Below are 12,091 nucleotides of genomic sequence, written 5' to 3' on the forward strand. Positions count from 1 at the left end.
TGGTTCAGTGGGTCGCCAACAGCCATTTTTGCAAATGGTGGCGCAAGTTAGTCCACCTTAGGTGAAATGATAACTTAAAAAAATTACAGAGAGTACCATTTGATTGTTAATCAGTTGACTGTTATATTTTGAGTGCTATGAATTTATCAGTGTTTACAGTGCACTAAAAATAGCAAGTATTGCACACTCAGTGTAGATGATTTAGCCTAAGTCCTGCAAACTTAAATTAACATTTGAATCTCAGGTTTGAGCACTTAAAATAATTGATTTTAAACTAGTAGTGAATACTTAAATAGTTCATGTAGAACAAGTTGGCACACTAAATATAAACACGTTTCTTTACCTCACAAAAGTCAAGTGTAGTTTACACATTATTTTTGAGGCAACAAGTTTCCTTTTTTTTTTTAAGCAAGCTCAGCTAATCTTGTTTTACAGTGTAGCTAAGATTGTAGTTGTTGCAGTGAAACCAGCTAAAAACTCCTTAAACTAAAGCTGCTTTTACCAAAGATACTAAATGTTTTTTTCTTAGAGACTATAAGTTTACTTAAAGCTTAGCTGTTTGGAAATAATATTCATATTTCTTCAATCATAAATCAGATTCATATGTCTGTGTTATGTTTATATAACTACAACATAATATCCCTTATTGCCCTCACTGGTTTTAATTACAAGGCAAGCCTAATTACAAAGCCTGTGTTTATGCGTGTTTATTTAGTGATGACTCAGTGCTGCTGCTGGTTCATAGATATTTTTATGAAAAGTCATTAAATAGTAATGCTGTGGGATGTTTGTTTACTGGTTGGAGTTACAAAAGCATTGATATTTCAGCAGCTGAACTAGGATTAAGTACTGTTTGTTTACTGTAGGACTCTGAGAAGGAGCATTTCTTACTGAGAGTCATTTAATAGCGCTGTAAGTGATGGAAAAGTGGAGCTTTGAGGAGTTTTAGATGAGCTTTTGCAATCCTGTTTGAATAACAGAAAATAATCAAATATAAGGTTACATTTAAAGGTTCATATTGTTTAATGTAGCAATTGAGAGGTTACCGAACTCTACGCAGATCAGCTATATTTACAAAATACAATTCTATACAAAAAAAATATATATCTCTGCACAAAAGAAGAGGAGGCCAAAACATCAGAATGAGATCAGATTGTGATCTGGCTGGAACTTCAGATGACAAACATGATTAATTTGCCTGTTTATTCATTTAAAGGATTCTCATTGTCTTCCTTGTATCCCCCAGTTAAACAACAGTATATAAGATGACATTCAAGAGACAACAAGGAGTTCAATCATCACAGTCTTATTCATCTAAAGCCAAAATCCCCTAATCCACCCGTACCCTCTATCAACCCTCTTCCAAACAATACTGACATCGGTAAAACATATTTAATGTCAGAAACAGAGGGAAAAAATAAGCAGGATAAGATAAGCAGGATAAACAGTTTTGTTCTCCTTTACCTGAAAATGTGAACTTTTTATTGTATTCAACTTTTCCTCTTCCATTTCTCACAGACACACCACACATTCTCATCTTTCTACCTTCTTAACATAACTCCTATCATCATACCCCCCTCTCTCATTTTCTTTCTCGACCACGGCCCCCCCATCCTCTTCAGGCATAGTGAGTGTAACCCTGCTATGATGCTATGACTAAGCTGCGTAAATATAGCCCGTGTTGGTAACTCAAAGCTCTCTTAGTAAATCAATCAGTCAAATAAAGGCTTGAATCTGTTGATCTTCACATAAACTTTGTCTCTTCGCAGACTAACACAGCTTCATTTGGACTTCTTTTTTAATTTCCTTGTTCATTCACTTGTGTAATCCATCTCCAAACACATATGTATTGATGAAAGTTTTTGATTTATTGCACTCCAGATACCAAGTATTTACTCATCTTGTGACTCATAATTTCTCCAATCATCCCTTGTTTATATGCTCTCTTTTCTACCAGAACCAAAGGTCCGGCGGCTTTTTCCCTCAGTGAGATTGAGCAGACACCAGTCATCTGCACAATATAATCTTACACCACACACACAAGCTGACTTGTGTTAGAGCACACAGCCTTCCCTAAGTGACATTTAATAGCTGACTTTATTGAAGCAAGCTCTGGATCTGTCTGTGGTGTTTAGGATGCTTTTACTTGCTTTCCTCACATAAACAGATTCTTCTTTTTTTAACTTTTTCATCTTCTATGCTATCATTATGAGCCACAGACTTCCACAACTGTAAGATCTTTACCCACAGCAGAGGTCAACTTTAGTACAGCACACAAGATTTTCTCTCATTCCTTCCCCACTTCTCTACATTTTGCCTCACTTTATTAATTTCATTCATTAATAGATTTTATCCTTAGTTTTAAATACAGGAAAGCACGCGTGCCCACTTTTATATCTTGCATGTTTGTTTGCATGCTGTTCTTGGTACTAGTAGTGTGCTTCGTTTCAGAGGGGACTTCTAAATGAAAGCTTTGTATTTCTTTGCTGTTGATAAGTGTATATCAATGTTATTTCCCTCTCTCTCTTCTTTTTCTACCCTTGTTCTTCATGTATTGCAGATTGGTGCACCTCCTAAAGTCACAAAGTTAGTCTCTGAAGCATGTGTTTGACTTTTGAACCCCTTTCATTCACCTTTTGATTAACATCTGTGCGGGCTCTGCAAAATGTCAAGTCATACTGAGTGTATCTGTCTTGATTTTAGTCAAAAATATGTCATTACCTACCCTGCCCAAAATGATACCTTATTTCAGGATTTTAAAGGTAACAAAAAAGATCTACTTAAAGGCTGTCTAACAATCAACTTATTTTGGTATCATAAGTAGTAAGTTTCAAGTGGATTTTGAGTTCCAAAAATCACATTTGAAGTCCATATACACAATATAAAGCTGTTCTTACCAATTTCTTGATTTATAAATGAAATGAAGTCAAAGAGGTGTATTTTATGATGCTGACCCTTGGATTTATTGTTCAAATGAGTGCTGCTCTGCTACACCAGTGTGATATGAAACCATGACCTAGATGTCAGACAGCTCCAAATTGCTTATTCTGTGGTAAGAAAAGCATGAAGGAATATGAAGGAGTGCATGTACAAAATGACTCAGAAATCCAGTGATCCCCAGTTACACATTTTTAGGACTTTACATTTAGTTGTTTTCTCTGTATGAGTATCCGAGCTAATGTAAAAAAAAAAAAAGCAAATAGAGACTCTTTTTAAGCTTTTACTCTGGACCTTTCACTGTCTTAAGCTACGTGTGCTTTACTTTCTATTTGGATCAAAACCTAATTTTATTTTGGTTATAAAGGATCTTCTGGTAGATCAAAGGTACAAGATTACCTTAACCACAGAAGACGGAGAACTAGCGGGTTTAAAAGTAGATGAAAATAGCTGAAGGGAACAGAAGAGGTGAAAGTTGAGAGGGGTCTTGCTGCAGATCAACAAAGTGGGAGGCCACATTTGTCAGGACGGAAGTGGCGTAATTTAACCTTACAAAGCAGATGGATACGCCCATTTCCTTGTTTTTCACTGGTGAATCCATCTTGTTAAGCTCCCATCTGAACCGTTTGGGCCCAGTTAGAAAGTGACAGGACCCATCAGTGATGAGGGGCAGTACTTTCATGCACGGCAAAGTCGTGACATAAACAAGCAGCAGCAAGAGGCTGGTGCAATTATGGCGGAAGAGCTTAGCGTGGATGCTGCTAAAGCGTAAGTTTTATCAGAACTTGACAACAATTCTTTGTTCAAAGAAGAACAAAGAACAACAGTGAGTTGTTTTATTTTCAAAAACGACACAAGTCGAGTACTTACATGGCTTTAGTCGCCATGTTTCACGTTATTCTTCGGTAATTGTGCACGCGCAGCTCGAAAGTGGCTACGTCACGTGTTTTGTTGCTCTGATTGGCCTGTAGAGATGTGACAGACAGAACATTCATCCAATCACCCCGAGTGTTTTTTCAAATCCTCTGCCTTTTCTCAAACGTTTCCTATTGAAGCTTTCCCAGATGGATGTGTGAAACACATCCATCTGATGTGTCAGGTTAGGCGTAATTTGCTGGAACAAAAAATTTGCTGTTTTAGAAGTTTTTTGTTTTTTAATGAAACTTTATTCATAAAAAAATGTACGGAAGTTACATTAATAATAAAAAAACATTGCAAACATTACAAAGTAAGCAGCTGTTGATAAATGTTATTCAAGGTCTAAATTGAGTCTAAATTATGTGTAGACCTGGTTTAGAATTAGCTACATGAACTCTGACTTGCTTTAGCTTTTTTAGCTTTAGCTGAAGTTAAAGTAGCTGCACTGTCTATGTATTTACGCTACTCCGTAGTTACATTAGCTCTAACTATAGCAACAAGAGCTTTAAAAAACATAGCTAATGCTAACATAGCTATGTTAGTTACATAGGTGACCTATCTATAGATTTTACATAGCTAAGTTAGCATTACAAAATGTAGCATAAGCTAACATTGCTAACATGGCGACATGTGATTTGAAAAATCTGTAGAAGCTACATTACCTACAGAGCTAATGTAGCATCGTTAACTTTAGTCTTAGCTACATTAGCTGTTAGAATGTTTTCATGAAGGACAAACGTTTGTCCTGTAAACGGATGGCTTTATTTCGTTGTTTAGGTTTTGCAAGACATTCTTTTTTGTCTTGTAACTTTTGGTATCTAAAACCTCACCCTTAAACTAACCAGAAGTTTAGCCCCATTTTATTTTTGAACGTTTTAGCATGTATTCCCATCCTGATATAGGTGCTGTCTTACAGTAGTGGTCTGCAAAGGGGGAGTTCTTAGTCCCCAGGTGACAAAGGTGACAACCCTAGTTCAAGTCACTGAAGGGAATAAAAAAAAGTCAACTAAATACCTCATTTTTTGTTTATGATATCTTGAAAAAAGATGTTTATTTGAACTTAAGAGGTGAATGTGGCCTCTTTTCCGTATTGGTAGTAGGACTGTCAAAGTAGTTTTTATATCTACTGTTTTTTAAATTAATCCAGATTAATGGTATTCTGAGGTCATATGTCATGCTACTCTTTCCTGCAGTTCTGCTAATATGATAAAACCCCATTCCAGGAAGACTTTTAGTTTTAATATTTTATCTATTTATGTAAAAAAATTACCATGATTATTTAATGCGTCTGAGCCTAACCCCCCAACCACCACCACAGCTTTCTATATAATGCACTAAGTCTAACTGTAAAGCAATGTTTTTCTAAATATTGATATTTGTGATTAATTGCATTGATTAAACAAGTGTGTAATTAATAAGATGGAGTTTTTGTAGTACTTTACAGAACATAATGTGAGGTTATTCCCACTAGTAATCCGACAAATACACTTGGTAAGACTAGAGGTTTTGCACTTTAGCCTGGTATCTGCATGCATTGCTTGTTATAATCCTGCAGATTGTTACCTCAGTTGCCTACCTTTCTTATATTTATGCTGAATTGTGCAAAAATTTCATACAGGTTATATCCAAAGCAATATGCTCATGCTACAGTATATTTCTTCATCAGTTATTAATAAAGTTTCTGATATAGACACACGTGCACACACCGTATTGTCAGACATGTCCAGTATGACTGTAAGTGTGTGAACAGGCTCACACAGAGCTGTCAACACTCCCACACCCACATAGCTGCTGCTGTGGCAGGAATGTGTTGAGAGACCCTCATAAATCAGTCTGTTCAGTGTGCTAGGTGAGTGTGATGGTGGGTTGGTGTATTTATAGGTGATTTATTGACAGCAGGTCCTGAAAAGTCTTCAATGCTCCTCTGTGTCTGCGAGTGGATGTGTTTGTCCTCAGAGCTGATTTATTGACAGCCAATTAGTGAAAGGCCTGTCAGCAGCGTGTTGCTACGGAAGTTGGCAGATACAAACACCCTAACACACACAGACCATTCATGAAATGACACAAAACACACACATGCTACAACAGATTAATATTACACAACCTTAATAACAGAAGTACATGTTTTCCATGAATGTTTCAACAAAAATCTGTCATTAGGGTCTTTTTACCATCCACATCATTCAAGTTATGAATGAGTGCACTCTTACTGACCTACAGACAACTCTGCAGCACCGCCGTGTGGACACAGATAGAATAAACTCATGTTCAGAGTTGAATTTCCCATCTGTCAGTGCAATCATGGATATTCTTGCTTCTTCCTTTAAAACTTGTTTTGCATGTTCACACTTTTGTGGCCCATGTTTTTCTTAACATTTTCCTATTCATTCTCGATTGCATGCTTATTATATTTCCTTGGAATTATTTGATAAATTCCTCACTTTTATTTTTCCTCTTCCTCAATTTTGCCTTCCCCTCAGTGGACCTCAAAGTATTATGAAGTAAGTGTAACTTTTCTATTTGAGATGGTCAACTTTGTTAACCAAAAGAGCCACATTAATTTATCTTCACTTACAGAAGTCTAAATTGTTAGAAATTGTTGGAAAAAATCATTTTAGGAATTATATTTAATTACAATTTAGTGAGATATGCACATGTATATCTTTTATTAGAATTTGCTATATCTGCATGTAGCTTTTCAGACTCAAATGCAAGAAGTTATTTAATTTTAAGTGCTTTTTCAATGCAATAGAAACAATTTTTGCTGGTTATTTTAGCATATTTAATCTAAATACAGTGGCAGCTGGTCAAAAGAGGGTGCCAGAGTGCCATCCAACCTCTCCAAAAGAATGATGGATCTTTGGACCTTCACTGAATAAATTCTGAAAACATTAGTTTGAAATGCACAAAAATATGTAAGCACAATAAATATTATATAGTTTTAAAGCAAAAGTTAAAATTAAGGATTAAAAATGTTCTTTGTGTCCACATTTACTCCATGATCACATACCCAACTGGGTGCAAAGATCTGTACTCCAGATTTCTTATTGACTTTTGCTGTAGGTTGAGACATAAAGAGTGAGGCATGCCATCGTCTTTCAAAGCCTGCAGAAACAAAGCAGGTGACAGAATTGGCATGATAAGTCTACACTTTTTAAAGTTTTTTTCCACAGAGTTTAAGAAGTACAGGGAGTTTATTGTGCTATGCTTAAATTTTAAGCATGTTTGGGCCTAAAACTGAGGCTTAAGTGAGTTGCCTGTGGGTACCATCAGGCAGGAAGAAAGATTGACACAACCCCGGTTGAGTTCTGGAAGTCCTTGAATTACACCAGGGGCATGGGGAAACAATCTGTTGAAAAAATAACAATGTCCACATGTTTAGGGAGGAGTAAGGGGTGGATGTGGCAAGTAAGCATGGTCTAGGGCACTCATTCCCAAAGTCTGGGTTGGGACCTGTTGGTGGGTCACATAAGTTTTCTTTTGGGTCACCAAATGAGTTGTTAGATTTTCTTTGCTACAGTATTTAATAGGACATGTAAGTCTGCAGTACACATTTTAGCCACACGGGGAGCTCCATCCTATAACACACCCTCTCCACCACATTATAACACAAAACAAGGCTCTACCAGCTTCTGGATGGCAAAAAAAGAGTCACAGCCATGATTGAGCATGGCATTAATGTTATCAAAGCTAGCACTGGTCATTGGCTCACCAACCAGCCAAGGTCAGTGCAGAGGGAAGACTTAAAAAGCAATAACATACAGAAAACAAAAGTTTTGAGTCATGACGGCTTTTACCTCCATGAAAATGGATCACCAGAAAAAAGTGTGGAAAACACTGGTCTAGGGTACTGTCAGGGTAGGTGGTAGGGTTGCCCTGAGCCCCTGTTCATGCTGTGGATGTCCCAAGGGCCTAAAATACCACCATCATATAAGGGGTAAAGGTCTGGACAAAAGAGATGCTGTCAAGCTTGACCTTCTTCTACAACAAGTTTGTCAACATGTGTTGACCTTGACTCTGCCCCCCTTCTGAAGCCCTTCCACATGCCTAAAACTTATGCACAATACTGTACATGATTCTAGTATGAGTGCAAGTTATAAATATGTTAAGTAAATATTGTTTTTTTCTACAGTTAAAATTAATGTGCTAATTTGGTTAGACTCTTATTGGCATTTCCCCTGATGTGTTAGCATTAAGCTAATAAACTAAGATGTCCTCATGTGAGAAATGGAAAACTCTCAGAAATAATTCACCAGCTGCCACTGCTTACATATCCTTTTTTATTTTTATTTTTAAACAAATGGTTTTATTTAAAAAAAAAAGAAAAAGTTACAGAGAATTGCTGTTTATATCTAACTTCTTGCAAAGAACTTAATACTCAACAATCAAAGATTACCCTTGAAAAGCACGTTTTCCTGGTTTTATGACAGATTTTGTCACACTATCTTTATGTTGACTCTTCATTGATAACTGAACTGGACTTTCAGGCCACATTGAGTGAGAAGGAGGGCTGCATGTGGCCCCCGGGCCTCTATGTATTAGATCATTCTGCAGTGTTTGAGCGTGTTTTGACTGTTGCTGTGGAGTCTTTTCATATTTTCTGATTTCTTCTGTCCTGTTCTTCTCTTGCATTTTGTTTCTAAAGAAAACCTCCACCCCCAAGGTATCAGAGTGGTTCAGACCATGAGTTTAACAAAGTGTGGTGTGACATCACCTCCATTATTTTGTCTCAATGGCACAGATTCTTACTTTTACAGTGTTTCATCTCATGTAACCTGCCATCTAAAACAGCTTCATACCATTCATCTAACAGACATATGTATTAAAACGTAAATTGTATTTATTTATCATTGTTTGACTCTAACTGCTAAAAAGACTAAACATTTTTCACACACTCTTTCCCAATGGGACAGAGATACATGTGACTTTTTTACATTGATACACTACTAAAGCTCAAAGTTCTACAAGTGTATTTTTTTTCTACTTAAAGATATTCAAAATGACATCAATCTGAAGCTCTAATACTTACTTCAGTCATGATTTGTAGCTTGTGAAGTTAAAATTGTTTCGCTCATGTTTTCCATCCTGTCTTTCCAGAGTTCCAAGGAAACACGTCGTGGACACAGACATCCATTTCTACCACGTTCCCACTCACGCTGATGCCAGCAGGAAGCGCATCATGGAGGACACAGAGGACTGGCGCCCTCGCACCGGCACCATGCAGTCCAGATCCTTCAGGATCCTGGCTCAGATCACCGGCACAGAGAATGGTGAGTTTGGCCAGGGGTTCCCAAAGTGGATGTCGGAAAAAGAATTTCACAAAACTGTCTCATATCAAAGGCATTCATCACAGTACCATGCTTGAGACTGCATGGTGCATGATTTTATACACTAAAATTCAATAATTACCAGGTGTGGCCAAATACTTTTGTCCACATAGTGTTTGTTGTAGGGTGTGTTGCTCTATAAAGACACACAAAGACATCACCATTATTACATTTAGTTTGTCTACTCAGTGCTACAGTCTATACAAGAAGACTAAATGTAGTCTGCTTCTGACCTCTCTGATAATATGTAGATCACTACAGTAGTCTGAGTAGTCTGCATGTGTGTGGTGTCAACACGATTAATTTACTGCTCCAAGTTGCGACGTAGCCTCCCAGACCCTGAATTGTAAATATCAAACATGTTTGATATTTTTATACCTTTAGATGTTGAAGATTTTTTCCTGCATTATTCACCCAAACTAAACCTAACTAAATACAAAAAAAAAACAGTCCATAATTTTGTAAATGGCAGAGCTGTAATGTGAAGGACTCTCCACTACTGTAGACAGACTGGTACATAAACATCACTGTAGCTAAGTTCTGGCATGCAATAATTCTTCTTATTTATCATCAACTATTGTGAACACAGATGATAACATTAAGATTGTGATTTTTTTGTCTTCATCACAACATAACAGACAGATAATTAACAGGTGTTTAAAGGGGACATATTATGCAAAATACACTTTTTCAGGCTTTTCTAATAAAAAATATGTGGCTCTGACCTGTCCACAATCCCTCAATTACCACAGAAATCCTTTCTCTCCCCCCAATCTTTCTCCACTTTTGAGAAAATGTGTGCTGAAACAAGCTGTTCTCAAGTTTTCCCCTCATGACCTCATGTGGGGGGTTAGCGCCACCCCCAGGTTCGGTTGGCCCTCCCCGCTAGGAAGAAAGTTCCACCCTCTTCTTCCAAGCTTCCTTTCAGCTGATCAGGAGAGCCACATTCATTAAGCCACATTCATTTCCTGAGAGGGGCAGGGTCAGGGGCCGAGTCAGACAGCTCATTAACATTTAAAGCTACAGACACAGAAACAACTCATTGTGAGCAGGGCTGAAACAAAGAGGTTTTAGACAAGCAAAAATTCAATACTGGAGTGTTTTTTCAGCAAAAAAACTTCACAGGCATGTTTTCGGGACCTCTGAGGCCAATATAAACTTGTCTTAAAAGGGTAAAACATGTCCCCTTTAACAAGTGAGGTGTCGTGATGAGTCACAAACAACACAGAAATAAAACACATTTTTAAACATGACTCCCAACAGCAGATGTCAAAGTACAAAAAAAACATTTGTATAGTAAAACACATTGTTCATACTAATGCAAATGCCAAAGCTAGTGAGGATGGTGACCACAAAAAATCAATATAGGATTGAAAACGAAACATCATCTTCTGCAAGATCAATTGATTCTGATCTTTGTTTTTCTGTCTCTTGTAGCTCCAGCAGAGGAAGCCGACACAGCCAAGAAGACAAAGTAAGTGAACAGCATTGAAAACACAATAACCTTAGGATTGCAGTAGTTATTTGTTTGTTGTGTCCTGTGGAGCAAAAAGGAAAAGACCCTCAGAAAATCAGTGTTTACAGCTGATTCTTACATTCTTACATGATTTCATTGACTGAAAATGTTGCCTCTGATGTAAACATGATATTCTAACACATAGAGGCCTTTACAGGACAGGAGGAAATCTGACGACAGGCTTTTATGTTGGGTATCAGAGAGTTTTTTTGAGGTTTTGTAGGCCCAGTTCCTCCAAACAGCAAAGACAGACTCATGTAGCCAGACTACTGTAAATACATTTATTTGTAGTACTTAAAAAAATATGGATGTAGTTTTATCACACTTTTCTCACCGGTGGCTGAGACTTTTCCTGTTTTCAAAGTGTGCACCTTTTCGTGGTTGTTGTTTGTGCATTTTGGCGTTGTTGTCACGTCCTTGCATGTCCTTTAACCCGATAGTGCTGCCTACAATCATGGCTGGACTGTGGGCGTTCTCATTACGTTGTGATCCATCGGCTTTCCGTCACTCTCGTTGGTTTGTGGAGAAACATCTGATCACTGTTCGTCTGTGATCACTTGTGTTGACATTTCTGCTGCTTGTGTGACTCGTTGTGTGACTTCATAGTGGGATTTATTCATCATTGCAGTCCATGAAGGCCATGATCTTGACCTAAATTCTAACTTTCTCTCTGTGTCGACTGAATTCTGTCATTTTCTGATGATGACAGCTCAACTGCCCATCTCAGCCGCTTCATAGCCGCTCCCTGTGGTTCATCAGCTTCTCTTATGGCATGACTCACAGTGTGTCTAACTGCAGAGTTAGTCTTCTCTTCTCTTAAATCCTTCTTTTCTCTCTCTTTTGGTTTCTCTTTCCCTGTTTTTCTTGTGCTGGCAGAGTAAACAAGACCACTCGGTTGGTGATTGGCCCCAAGTACGACGAGCTGAGAGACTGGCACCACGGCGTGTCTGCTCGTACCCTAAATGTCCAGTAGACTTTATGAGCATGTTTGTCATAGGCATGGCTGTCGACCTGTGTATGTGTGCACCATATGAGCTTGAACGCTGTAGGAGGAGGTTTCTAAGACTGTCAAAGGTAAAAAAAATAAAAAATAAAAAAGGTTGTGGGCTGATGGAAATAAAGAAACTGGAGTAAAAATATTTAAGTGAGAGCTTATAAGGTGAGTGTGTGTATGTGCGTAGGGTAGGGATGTGCTGCCTGCTTTACACTGTTATTTTGAGTGTCTACATAAGCCATATTCAGACATTTTCAACAAGTATAGCCTTCTCCATCCTCTTGCTATTCCACTGTTTCAATCCCTGGAGGTTTTTATATGTGTGGATATTCTACACTGATTGTGTGAGTTCACTTTGAAACCATTATGCATGAACTAAGGTTAGATCCCTATTGTGCT

At 37.7% G+C, this 12,091-nt stretch overlaps 1 protein-coding gene across 5 annotated transcripts in view; it reads left to right on the plus strand.

Moving 5' to 3' along the window:
* Positions 1-12,091, plus strand: part of pdlim5a (PDZ and LIM domain 5a) — a 125,270-nt gene that overhangs the window by 76,260 nt on the left and 36,919 nt on the right. For 2 of the 5 annotated variants that reach the window (XM_041786945.1, XM_041786946.1), the window contains exons 6-7: positions 8,953-9,125; positions 10,620-10,656. In XM_041786945.1, the coding sequence (XP_041642879.1) occupies positions 8,953-9,125; positions 10,620-10,656 (210 nt within the window). Of the gene's footprint in view, positions 1-2,560; positions 2,587-6,335; positions 6,357-8,500; positions 8,519-8,952; positions 9,126-10,619; positions 10,657-12,091 lie in introns of all 5 variants that reach the window. The other 3 variants (XM_041786947.1, XM_041786948.1, XM_041786949.1) reach the window with 3 other exon arrangements.

The sequence above is a fragment of the Cheilinus undulatus genome, linkage group 5 (genome assembly GCF_018320785.1).
Source record: "Cheilinus undulatus linkage group 5, ASM1832078v1, whole genome shotgun sequence".
Lineage (NCBI taxonomy): Eukaryota > Metazoa > Chordata > Actinopteri > Labriformes > Labridae > Cheilinus > Cheilinus undulatus.